The sequence below is a fragment of the Myiozetetes cayanensis genome, unplaced genomic scaffold, assembly GCF_022539395.1.
Source record: "Myiozetetes cayanensis isolate MyiCay16 unplaced genomic scaffold, myiCay2020 scf9, whole genome shotgun sequence".
NCBI classification, from domain to species: Eukaryota; Metazoa; Chordata; class Aves; order Passeriformes; family Tyrannidae; genus Myiozetetes; species Myiozetetes cayanensis.
The window spans coordinates 32,112,373-32,125,203 of NW_026088185.1; the positions used below are offsets into that span (position 1 = coordinate 32,112,373).

A 12,831-nucleotide genomic window follows, 5' to 3' on the forward strand; every position below is an offset into this window, starting at 1 on the left:
ATCAGACTCACTGGGCCATGGTTCCCAGGATCCTTTCCAGAAACCTTTTTGCAGGTTGGAGATATTTTTGTTTCAAAATGTCTAGGGTGGCAGAGTCCATGGGAAAGAATAAGATCTCTGAACTGCAGGTCTGTTGGGAGAGAATCCCAAATGCAGGGAGGCAGCAGCTCCAGTTGTAACCCCCGCACTGCTGTTCTGGTTCCTTTCTTGCTTCTTTTATATTTAAAATATAAATGTTCATGAAGAATTTATATAAATAGGATGGTATAAATACTCATAATACGTGTTATCACACATCACCAAGGAAAAAATAAAGCATGTTTAATATACTTGAAATAAAGCAATTGTATGTATCTCCCCAGAGTAGGCTGAAAATTGAATTTTCTTAAAGTGAAATCTTTAGCAGAGTAAAGTAATTCATGTACCATTATCTATGAATCATTAACACCCTGCCATGTCTGTTTACAGAGTATTTCAAACTGCCCTGTGCTGGCAGATACAAACTGGGGGAGATTCATAGGATGCTGTGAAACCTCTGCCATCACCGTGGCCTCGCTCGTTTGCAGGGCAGATCCCTGGGGCTTTCCCAGGATTCACAAGCTTGAGCCCTGTCAGGAAGAGATATATCTGGACCAAGCTTTAAAACTGCCTTTAAACATACTTTTAAACCCAGAAAGAGTCAGGTGCTACACACCTGAGCCAGCCCAGTGAGGTGTTCAGATACAGTGGATGAGATTCACCCTGAGCCAAACCACGGCTGGGCCAGAGGAGGGCAGGGCAGGGAGCAGGACAGGGCTTTGCTTCACACCAGCCATGTGGCAGGGCCAGCACTGTGGTGACAAATGACATCTCTGGGGGTATGTCTGAATGATGGTGGTGATCCCTGCTCAAAGCAGGCGGCGTTTCTGCAACACTTTCCTTTGTTTAAACTGTCAGGATTCTGTCATTCACCAGGCACAGGCAGAGGGGATAGAGGTGACTTCAACAAAACTGTGTAAATTGGTGTCATGTCCCCCTGCTGCAGTCTAACCTTAGATTATACACACCTACTTTGTCACCTGCTCTACCCCTAACTCTCTATCAGTAATATCATTACTATTGCTATCCACACATTCTCTGTTTGGCTTCCACCAAACATACTCATTTCAACTGAAAAATCTACGCAAGAGCCTCGTGGTACCACACACTGTTCTAGGGGTTTGGGGTGGTTTTTTCCATTTCCTAGTGGCTGCCTTATTCCAATGCACTTTCACAGCTGTCACTGTGCAGGGGTCATTCACATCCTCTGTGTCTACAACATTCCCTGGAAGAGTCTGTAAATGCAGCAGGATCAACGTCACACTCACCATCGGTTATCAGTGCTCTGCTTGTAAGGACCTTTCCCAGCATAAATTTGATTACTGCCAAGACAGTGCAGAGGATTCCACTTAAAACAGACACACTATACAGAAAATCATCCTGGAAAAGAAAAGAAAACAAAATGTCATACATTAGTGTGTTTTCTGGTCATGTTCCATATATTAAATGATAAATAGAACTAGTTACTCTGCAATTAGTTGTGCCACTGGAGTATACAACCTGAGAAAAAAATTCCTGAGTTATGACTACCGTGACAGATGGTGCTTATTTTGCTTATGCTGCCAACTGCAATTCCTTTTGCAGCCATAATTAACGACAGTTCCAACCAACAAGTTTTGAATTGACCCAAACTCCTCCGAACAGGGAGGTTACATACCTGTGGGGCTGAACACAGACTGCAAGTCATCTAATGCCTACTGGAGGCCCCACAGGCAGGAGGAAGGCTTGAGAATAGAATCCCACTTACCAGACCTTGGTTGATTCTTGGTGTGAGAAATAACCATTTCTGGTCTGAGCTACATCCATGAAACTTTTGATGCTGATGTGCAAAGTAAGGCTTAGCTCTGTCTTAGAAAACAACATTTTCATGGACTTTCATTTCACAGAATTACCCACATTGCTTAATTTGCATGTGTAACACGGGCTCCCCAGGCTCCCTTAAGAGACAGCTGCACATCTATGTAGGGCAAAGAAGGATAACTAATTATTGTTTAACACACATTCTCTACAAGGTTGTCTGGAGGCACCTACCCCTTCCTGAGAACTCTTTTGTGTGTGGTTGGGTGGGCAGAAGCTCTCCTGAGTGCTGACACTCTGCAATAAGGTGCCCAAAGGGAGTCCCTGTGCCTTTTGCCCCTGAGGTACAAGAGCCCCCAGGCTGCAGGAAAACCCAGGTGAGCTCTGAGCCTGCCTGCCTTTAAACCACACAGCTTTGAAATACAGTAATTTATTACTCTTAATAGAAGCTTTCATTTAAGCTGTTGCAACACCAGTACAAATAAAAGAAACAGCAAGAATGTATTTCTTTTGCATCTGCAGGTCTAAGTGGGCCAGTGCCACTGGGATCCTATTTCTGATTAAAACACTCTTGACAAAAATCCCCACTGATAGCAAATATTGTCACGATGATTCACCATCAGCTCCATCCATTTTCGTTATTTTAGTAGCAATTCAAAACCCAAAGAGATCAAAAAATGGTTTTGAAAGCTGCTTAGGAAGATACTGGAAATTAGATTACTGGTATAATGTACTCACATCCCTAAATAAATCATTCAATATATTTTTATACAATTTTGTATGTCATATAATTTTGAAAGTCTACTTCACTCAATCATGAGCTCATTCTCTCTAGAGCTGGTACAATACAATATTAAGGCAAAATGCATTGAGGGAAAGAGAGTAAAATAGGAGCTGTGAGAACACAAAACTCAAGCCCTGGGTAAAGTTAGGATGAAAAGCATTTATAAAATTATTTTAACAGAACAAATGGAAAATACCCAGGCAATTCCAGAGTGCTAGGGGAAAATTCAGGAAGGACTGGGAGTATTTGCTTGCTGTCAGCCTAGCAAGGAAAGTTGGGAGCTTTCAGAAGGTCTGAAATGACAACAAAGCAAAGATTCAAAAGTCTGGACAAACTTTGCCAAAAAAACACTCAAAATTTGAGATCCTTGTCAATGCCCCTAAATTTTATGCATCTTTCTTTAAAATGTGTATTTTCAGTGCCCAAAGACTTAAGTTTGACAGCCTGACAAATTCTGATGTGTTTTGAGATTTTAATCTAACCTCATCCAATATTTCACCTAATATTTAATATACAGCATATGCACAAGGCTTCAAGATAATCTGAAGCAGAATGCTGTGCTCCACTAACACAGTCATCTGTGTCCCAGCCTGCTGAGCTGGCAGCACAGTGCCATTCCCACACTGCCCCACAGGCTGGGAGCTTCCCCTTGATGTGTGAGTTGGGCTTTTCCTTGTTTGGGTTTACATTTGTTCCAGCAGGAGTGACAAGCAAACCTGCTGGCGATGCTCCCAACAGCACCAAGGCCCCTCACTCCCTCACACCGAGCAGGAGAGGCTGGAAAGGGCAGTGCAAAGGGCTGTGCAGGTCTGATGTGCTCCCAGCATTGGGTGCTCATTCAGCGGAGCCATTGACAGCTCAACCTGCGTTTCTGCCGTGTCTCACTTGACACAACCACTCGCTGCTCAAAAACTACAAGAGAGTTCTTTTCTCTTCATCACCCCACAGACCCTCCAAAGACTCAATGATTCCTCCCAGGCATCCCTACCTCTTGTCTTTGCCTTCCTCCTCAGCTTTGTCATTAGCACAGACTTGAGCCCTGTGGACCCGGTGGAGGTGACAGGGTAAATTATTTTGCCATCAACAGTTATGTTACTGTCAGCCTTAGGCTGACAAAATTCAGTTTTTCTACACCTGTAAAATTCTTGGGTATGCACTTGCAAACCATTACAAATTCACATTGTTTGGGAAAAAATCTACTAATTCCAATACAGGATACACTTTGAAATATTTATACAAATGTTCAGAAATCCAATTATTAATTCAAAATCTTGAAATAGTTATGCCTTATTCCCTATTCTACCACACCAGGCTTCATCTTCTGCATGGCACATTATTTTGAGCTGGTTTGGTTTTTTCTTGTCATGGTGTACCACAAATTTTTGAAGTGAACTCAGTTATTCTTTTTTTCCTGAATGTGTCACTAAATTCACAGTATGTGGAAATGTGTCTTTCCATTTGTTGTGCTATACAGTTGTGATCTAAATGAGTCTAGCCACTCTACTGGAATCCAAGTATGACCTAAATGTGATTTCTGAATGAACTCATGAAGTGAATTCCTGAACAGACTTTTTATAGAGAATACGTATTCAGGATCTAGAAATTCTTCATAAGTTTAGAGTTTTTCTTTACTGAATCACAATAAATAAGCTCATTTTATTGCTAATACTAATCCAATAACCTCCGATAAAGCAGAAGACCTGACATATCGAAGCTCCTTTGTTATCATAGTGGACACAGAAAGGAAAGAAGTTAGAAAACCTTGCTCTGAATGCAAACACCTCAGCAGTTTCATGCTTTAGGACTGTGCCAAACAGATTTGCAGACAATGATTTTTTTTTTTTTTTTTCATCTCTAAAACACTAAATCTAACCAGTGTCCAAAATCACATCTCCAGTTGTGTGCAGCTTTTCACACGAGCCACAGGGAGGCGGCAGATCCCGCAGGAACTGAGCACACGCTGCGTGAAGACGAAACAGAAGTGGGAAAAATCTTTTAAACTCACTTTCCTCACTACTTCTCTGTGTTTTCTGCGTGTCCTGGCACTAAAGAGCTGGAAAAATAAGAATGAGGCTACTTGGCAGTAACAAGAAGGTTTTGCAGGTGTAACAGAGCAGCTCAAACCTCGCTGGTGTGATGGTCAGCAGCGTGAACAGCCCAGCAGTGTGAACATCCCGGCAGTGCATTGACTGAGCAGGTGAGGGTGGAACAGCAGAGAAACAGCTCCAAATGCTGCCCTGGCGCTCCTCTGATGCAATGATCAGAAGCTGGAACTGCTTTAGGACAGCAGGATCCAACAAATTACCTGAGGGAGGGCTGCTGAGGGCTAAGCACCTGGGCTGGAGCTGAGCCTGCGGCCAGACGGGACACGCGACTGCCAGCCGCGCTCTGCTGCAGTGCTGCGGGCTCTGAAGAGTTAAACACGTCACACTGGGGCTGTGAAATGATTCCCATTAAACTAACTCATCCTTTGGAGAAACGAAGGAAAGGAAAGCCGTAATGGAGACCTAAATTAATAAAATAAGCCTGGCCATCTGGCACCATCTCCCTCCGGATCTTCCCGCAGCCCTGCCCTCTCTGTACCCCTTGCCTTCCCATCTGACAGTCATTAGGAGCATGAAGCACATCCAGCCAGACCCTCTGTACATGTCCTTGGTGTTATTTTAATTAAAGCAGCAGCAAATTGTGACAGATGATAAAAATTTAAATTCTGATCATTTCCATATGATAAAGGCTTCTCAGTGCAGTAAATAAAGCTCCTTCCTTTTCAGTTTCTTTTCATCATATTCCCTCATTACTACTATACTGTACATGAGACCTTAATTAAAGGACACATATATCTGATTAGATGGCTTCGTATTTAATCCAGTACTGTACCTAAAACAAGGTGCCCATCCTGGATTGCTTTCTCAGTACTTTAATAGCTACAGTGTCCCTACTTAAGATTTATTTTATGCGAGATTTTATGCTGTGGTTTTGTGCTTGCTTTCTCAAAGGAAAGCTTTTCTAGGATGCCCTTTTACCTTTCCTGGGAAAGGAATAATAGAAATCAGCAGGCAGCTTTCCTCCAATTCATCCAAACACATTGTCCCCACCAGTGCAGCTGAGAAGAGGTGTGTGACAACAGTTCTGTCCCCGCTTTCAAGGGTTTCACCAAAAGCAGCAATAATCTTATGGCTTAAGAAAAAATTAGTTCATTATGATGTTGTGACTTTGATCTTATTACTGAGTCTGTTGTAGAAACAAAACAAAAAAAACCTCACAGGGGATTCTTCAGTGCTTGGTTTATTAGGTGGTGATATTTTAACCCAATTCCCAGCCTAGTAACTAAGTTTCAGCTGACTTGTGTTCCTAATCTTTTCCTAGAATGCATATTGCTGATTCTGACCCTAAAACTTTGCCTGGATTTCATATATTATATGTACCACCAACTCCCATCTGCCCACTCTCCTTTAGTCACAGTCCTTTCACTTCCACTTTGGGGATGTAAAACTGTTCTCATTTCACCTGCATTGTACAGTGCTGAGCCAAAAGATATTCACTGGCATGGGAGGAAGCAGGTATGTCCAGTGTTCCTCCCCAGTGGACACAACACATAAAATATTATGATTAAAATCTGTGTGTGACCCTCCTCTCTGCCCTTCCTCAGTGGCTCATTTTGGTGCAATCCCCAAACAAGCTGTTTCTCCCACCTCCAACAGCCGCAGTTTTCCTTCCACTCCTCTGCCCTCTCCTCAGCTTCCTCTGGGAACCAGCCAAAGGCCTGGTTCCTCCTCACTCCTGCAGGAGTTGGGAATTACTTGTACCACCTTTTTCATGGCAATTTTTTACCTTCCCAGAAAACCTGGTGTCTCATGGTGCTTTCCCTCTCCTCCGCTGAGCCTCGCTCATCCTGGCTGAGGAAGCAGGGACACGTTTCTGGAATGACACAGATGCTCTTGGCAGGAGCAAAGTCATGGCTGGCCCAAACTGAGCTGGGTTTGTGTTGTTAAATATTAATTTTGCCCAGCTCTGCAACTCGCCATCTGTCTCACAGATCCCAACAATGATCCTTCTTCAATCCAGGTGACTAGTCACTGTCCTCCCACCCTGCTCCCCATCCCTACCTTCACATGCTTCCCACTGCCTCCCTCTCCTCCAGGTCCCTTAGCAGCTGTCGTGTCATCTGGGCACACTGGCTGTAGGATCACTGAAAGTCCCTCTGCAGAACATGTTACTTAGTCAAAAAGGACTGGCTTCCCTCTTCTTGCCCTGAAGGATTATTACAGCACAGACAGTAACAGAGACATTTCTAATACAAACACTTTAAAAAAAATGAAAAAAAAGTCCAAATCTCTATCAGACTTTCTCCCAAGTAATAAATAGTTTATGTAATCAGTCTAAAGAGAGCTCCTGGGAAGCCAGAGGGTGTCTCTAACTGTTGAACTTCAAAAGGAATAAGAGTTTTAATTGCACTTCACTGTCAGAAAACAAACCAACAGCCCGGTCTCTGACTCACGCAGGAGACAGTCTCTTCACATGGAGATACAAAGATCTATTATTAGTACAAAAAAAAAAACAGCAAAACCTCTTATTAATGTTTAAACTTATTTCTTTGGTGTGATGAAGCAATTCCCCAGCACAGAATGCTTTTTCAAGAAACAGATAACAAAGACAAGGTGTGCTGATTGCCATGGGATGGCACCAAGGCCAGGAGCCGAGGGACTGTGAGCTCCAGAGAGCTCTCATAGGGGACCTCAGGACTCCTGCCAAGGGTCTGTTCAACCTTCAACATCACTCGTGCTTCCTGTCTTCCCAAAATTCACCCACGCTGTTTTAGCAGCGAACAGTTATAAAACACAATTTTAAATGGAATTTGCCCTCTCTGGGAAGAGTCTCCCTTGGGAGACTGACATTTTTCTGATGAGTAGGGAAATGACACCAGCAGCACATTTCACATCACCTGCCAAGTGGTGAGCAGTCACCAGCTTGTCTTTGTTATCACTGTGAGGTAAAATCTGACAACAAGGCTTTCCAAAATTCACCTGAACAAAGAGTGAAGTTAGTTATGTTTTCCCTAACCCTGGCTTACTCACTAGTTCAAGCATCCACAGCATTCCCAACAACCTGCAAGAAGCACAAACTCCAAACTGCACAATTATAAAGCAGGATTCTACTGTATAATTAATGCATATAGCACTTTGATTTGAAATGGCAAGCAATAAATTATATATAAGAGATTGGAAAGGTATAGGGAAGTGTGTATAAGGACATATGTGTATGCAATAACAAGTATTTGTTACATTGCTATTGACCCATAATTCAGTTGTTAGCATTGTGAAATGTATTTGTACATTTATGATGTGTTTATTTTAAACTATTAAATTAGTAAATAAATTAGAACTCACAAAGCTACACTGTGCCACCCCTACCTTCCCATTTCAACTCTAATCAATATCATATGATAGAATAACATATGGCCTGATTTTTCAAGTGGTTTCATTTACAAAAGCATTGGAGGCGCCACATCAGATGGGGGCTGTGTGTCTTTTTGTACACAAACTGATTACATTTCTCCTTCTTTGTTCTGCAGGAAATGTCACAAATATGGCATGATGCTTGCTTACTCCTGCAAAAAAGTGTCCTTTGCCATACTAATGAGGACGAATGCCAAGCTGCATTGACATTACATGTGTTATACTATTACCCAGGGAAATGCAAGCAGCAACTGAATAGTAAATGGGTATTGATTTACAACCCCAGGTGAAATTGAAACAGCCATTCTCAGTGTGGCTGGGTGGGGCTTTGGGGGGCTTTTTATGTTCTTTGAGGAACAAGAAAAGGTCTGCAAATTCTTCGTAAAATAGTAAAAATAAAGCACATCATTCATGCTTAAATTATGTTTGTACTATCCAAGAATATCTAGTAATGGCATGATGAGGGTAAAGGGGCAAATTATAAAGGATTTTTGATCGTGAAGATGACAAGCACGAACAGCAGCAAATGCAAACACAAAACAATGCTGGAAACCTGTGCTCAATTTGAGTTTGAGGCTCCTTTCTCAATGTATTAGCAAAATGTCAAAAAATCACTAAAATTTATGCAGAAATCAAAGTGTGATGTCATCAGCAGTGTGAATATCACTATTCCTCCTCATTTGTAGTGAAATGTGTGTGTACCAAATCCTGAGGGACAGCATTGGCTGTGGATTTAGCTCTCTGAAACATCAATAAAGGAATGGTAATTCCTTTTACTAGTGGGAATTATCTTATTACAGACAACATAGGTTGGAGAACAAATGCTGCAAGTAACAATAGAGGAAATATCCTGAATCTAGGAGAAAGCAAACCTTATTAAATTATTTGAGTCAACAAGAAATGATTCTATTTTGGGTTCAACACTCAACATTGTAAGAAAAAAAATCTCAAATTACAGGATCTGAGAAATATTCATTTAAAATTAACTGGAAGGGTAAACAGAATGAAGGGCTTCTATTCCAATGTCAAATACTGATTAGCTTTGTAAGGCAGGTGTATTGAACAACAGCTAAAATTATCAGAAATTTCAATTCCAAACACTCCAGAAAGAAGAGCAGCTGGCCTACTTATTTTAGCACTTATTCCAGCAAGTGTAATAGGAACAAAGGAAAAAAGAGAGAGACAGAGGAGGAGGGGAAAAAAAAAAAAAATCTGATGAGTGAAAAATATTTCCTTGGGGATCAATGGCAAGAAACTGAAATAACTGCAGCATGTTGAAGCAGACCCCTAAAGAACAAAGATTCCCAGCTTTATGAAAAATAGGACAAGAACCCAGAAAGGAGTGGAATTTGTAACTGTAAGGTTCCCACACATTATTGGCACACCTCTCCCTCCGGCAAAAAAATTTGTTTTCTTTGGATTTTATGACCTTTTCAGGTGTTTTTTTTTTAGTTTCCCAGCATGTCCATTGCAAACAGATGCACAGTGTTTGGGCAGATCCACTCTACAGCACATGCACAGAAAGTCTGAGACAGTGTCACTTAAAAATTCTGGGAGTGGTTGGGGGCACTGTATGGGCTCTGTACAGCACAGGTACCCCTATTTTTACAAGCAATCTCACCCAAACACCTCAGCACCCCAGTGACAGGGTAAGAGCAGGAGAGAGCAGCAAGATCTCCTTCAAAACCAGTGTGTTCCAAGGCAAGTGGAAAATATCATCACATCTCTAAACTCACCAAACCAGAAAGCTTTAATTAAAAATATTTTCAGGCAAGTGAAATGGCAAGTGAATGGAGGCCACAGCTTGAGAGAGTGGCTTGCACGTATGTGTTGATGTAGGGCAGAAACTGCCTCTGCATACACACCCACACACAAATTGCCATCAGAGGATAATGAAGCTTCTCTACAAATTCAAGATGATGCTACTTGAAAGACAAATTCCCTCAGGAATTGACATGAAAACTTTATTCTCATCATTTACTCCTCTGTCCAAAACCAGAGACTAGTATTTCGTATTTCTAATGCTCACAAAAAGTAATGTCCAAATCTTTTAAGACCTCAGAGAAAAAAAAAATCCATTCCATTTCTCACTGAATATATTCAATATTGGCAGTTTCCAGACTTTTTGGACAAATAGATCTCTTTAGTTGCAATATTGCTCCTACATCTGCCTTATCATCAACCCTGTAAGTTAATTCCTTTAAAAACATACACCATTCTATGGATCATTGTTGGACAACACTGCTCTACATCACAAATACTGAAAACACCAGCACAAGAGGTTTTATTTTAAACCCTGAGGATAAATATAGATATCTCAATTACTTGAAAACGAACTTTTCCCCATGACAGTAAGAAACGTATAATTAATACAAACACAGAGTTATAGTGTAAGTGTGTAATTAATTCTCTGGCCAACTCTCCTGACACAGAATGTCAGTTTTCAGGGCAGGCTTCTTTTTAATCATAATATAAATATAAAGTTCTGTGCACAGAGAAAACCATTAAGTTTATCTAATAATGACAATTTCTGAACTTGCTGTTAACTGCAGGAGATGGAATCTACAATTAGAGTTCTCTAAAAATATCAATTCATCGCTCAACAACAATTTGCAAAAAATGAACATATTGCAAAAATCCCTGGTGACCCTCATACTTTGAATTCTGTGGGTTCTTCAGGCTTCCTCATGTAAAATGGAGATAAAACTGAAAAGAAAGCTATGAAGAAAGTCAGTGAAGAGCAAAGATGGGCCTGACCCAGTATGGCCACAGCTGCTGTTGCTTATAGAGAACACACACACACACACTCCCAGGAGTCCAACACTTGTCATTAAACTTATCCAAGCTCTTTTAAACTAATTAATCTACCTAGTCATTTGTATCCTGCCTTACAGGCTATGTCATAGGTAGGCCCTGCCACATCAAGCAAGGGAACCATAAGGAGAAATACCTCATTTTTGTGTTGCCCAAGGTTTTGAAGCATTCAAAAGAATCACAAAAACCACTGCCTGTGCTCAAAGCTTGTGTTGTGACCTAACGCTACCTACTGTTTATCTTTACTTAACACGGAGGAAGAGGTAAAACAAACACAGAGCAGAAATGAAAAGCAGAAGCAGCACTGAGAAATGCAGAAAGTCAGGAGCTCTAAGTGTCCTCTCTCCTCTGCCAGTGCAGGTCAGGAGTATCGTCATCCACAGGCCTTCAGCAAAATTACATTCAGCGTGGGATAAAAGACAATTCAAATATGTGGCTGGAAAATGCCTGACTGAGCTGAACCTGCCCTGTAAATTAAGCAGCACCTCTCTGCAGTTTAACAGGAATCTGTGGGCATTTAAGCCCCTTCCAGCATGAGGTAGTGGAGCTGGAAATGCCATTAATGTGTAGTAAATCTGTCATTCTCTTCTTGGTTCTCTGAATCCTGCTGAGGATCACCAGGCCTGCAGCAGAAATCACCATGTGAAACGACAACAATACTGAAGGCTCATGTTTCTAAATGTCCACAGAAGTAAAAGAATATCTGTTCAAAACATTTGGAAGAGTATTGCAAATTATTTCTTAGTCATGTGATTTTTATATTCTTTCTTATTGCTAGTATTGTTATGAAAGCAACCTTTCCAAGAGCCACTATAAGGACACCAGAATCTCTACATTAAAGAATTCCTAAATTCTTTCCAAAAAAAATATCCTTTTTTGCTACATGCATATTAAAAATTGACAGATACAGAACTGATGTACCTCATACACAACAAGAAATACAGTGAACTTCTTCTAATTATTCAGAAGTGACTGACAATACTTTTAGGGTTTTAATCATACTTACTTCCAATTAGCAAACAGACAGTTAATTGCTTGGTCTGCTTAATTGCTCAAATTAAACTTGTCCATATCACACTATTTTCTCCAAAACTTATTCAAATTAAAGTGAACTCATAGAAATTATGACAAAGATGCTGAAGTGTACCACAAATTAAGATGCAAAAAGGGGCTTTATGGTTCTGAGAATGATGCAGTCGGTCATGCTGCTCTGCATTCTTATCATTAGGTTAATCTTGACTCCCCCACAAACAGAGCAATGCATTCCAAACCAGCTCCATCTGCAGGGCTGACAGTACTAGCTTTGTGTTCAGCATCTGAACACCATTTTCCAGTTGGGTTTTAGCCACGTTATCCCCCTTAAGGTTGAAGTCACACAGCTAAAATTTCACAGGATGCTTTAAAAAGTACCCACATCTCCAATGACCTCTGCTTCACCAAAGAGCAATAAAGATGTAAACTGTACCCAAAAAATCATGCGACTATGACTCACATGTGAAGCTGGTGTTGAAGCAGACATCCTCTTAACCTAGTGCAGAGCTCTTCCCCCTGGTTTTATACCACTTTGGCACACCAGTGGAGTTGCACTACCTTGCTCACACCATAAGGATACTTCCCTGGTCTCAGAACAGCACGCTAATGTGAAATTCCAGTGACACAGCAATCACAGAAAATATCTCAGGTCACTATTTTGATGCAGAACTGGTTACTTCCCTGCTATGCAAAATTAGCAGAAAATACTGCTCTATTATTTATTCATATATGTCCATAATAATGGCCAGTCTTCACGAGTGAAGATCCGGGGAAGGTCTTTACACCTTCCAGCCTGCGCATTGGATTTTTTAGGTGAGACACAGTGTGCGCAGAACTGAGCCCACCCTTTAATCCTAAGGTTCATCTGCC

At 41.2% G+C, this 12,831-nt stretch overlaps 1 protein-coding gene across 2 annotated transcripts in view; it reads right to left on the reverse strand.

Annotated features, from left to right (window-relative positions):
* The window catches only part of TMEM163 (transmembrane protein 163), a 92,616-nt gene that overhangs the window by 4,227 nt on the left and 75,558 nt on the right, over positions 1 to 12,831 (reverse strand). For both annotated transcript variants that reach the window (XM_050340451.1, XM_050340450.1), the window contains one exon: positions 1,347 to 1,458. In XM_050340451.1, the coding sequence (XP_050196408.1) occupies positions 1,347 to 1,458 (112 nt within the window). The remainder of the gene's footprint in view (positions 1 to 1,346; positions 1,459 to 12,831) is intronic.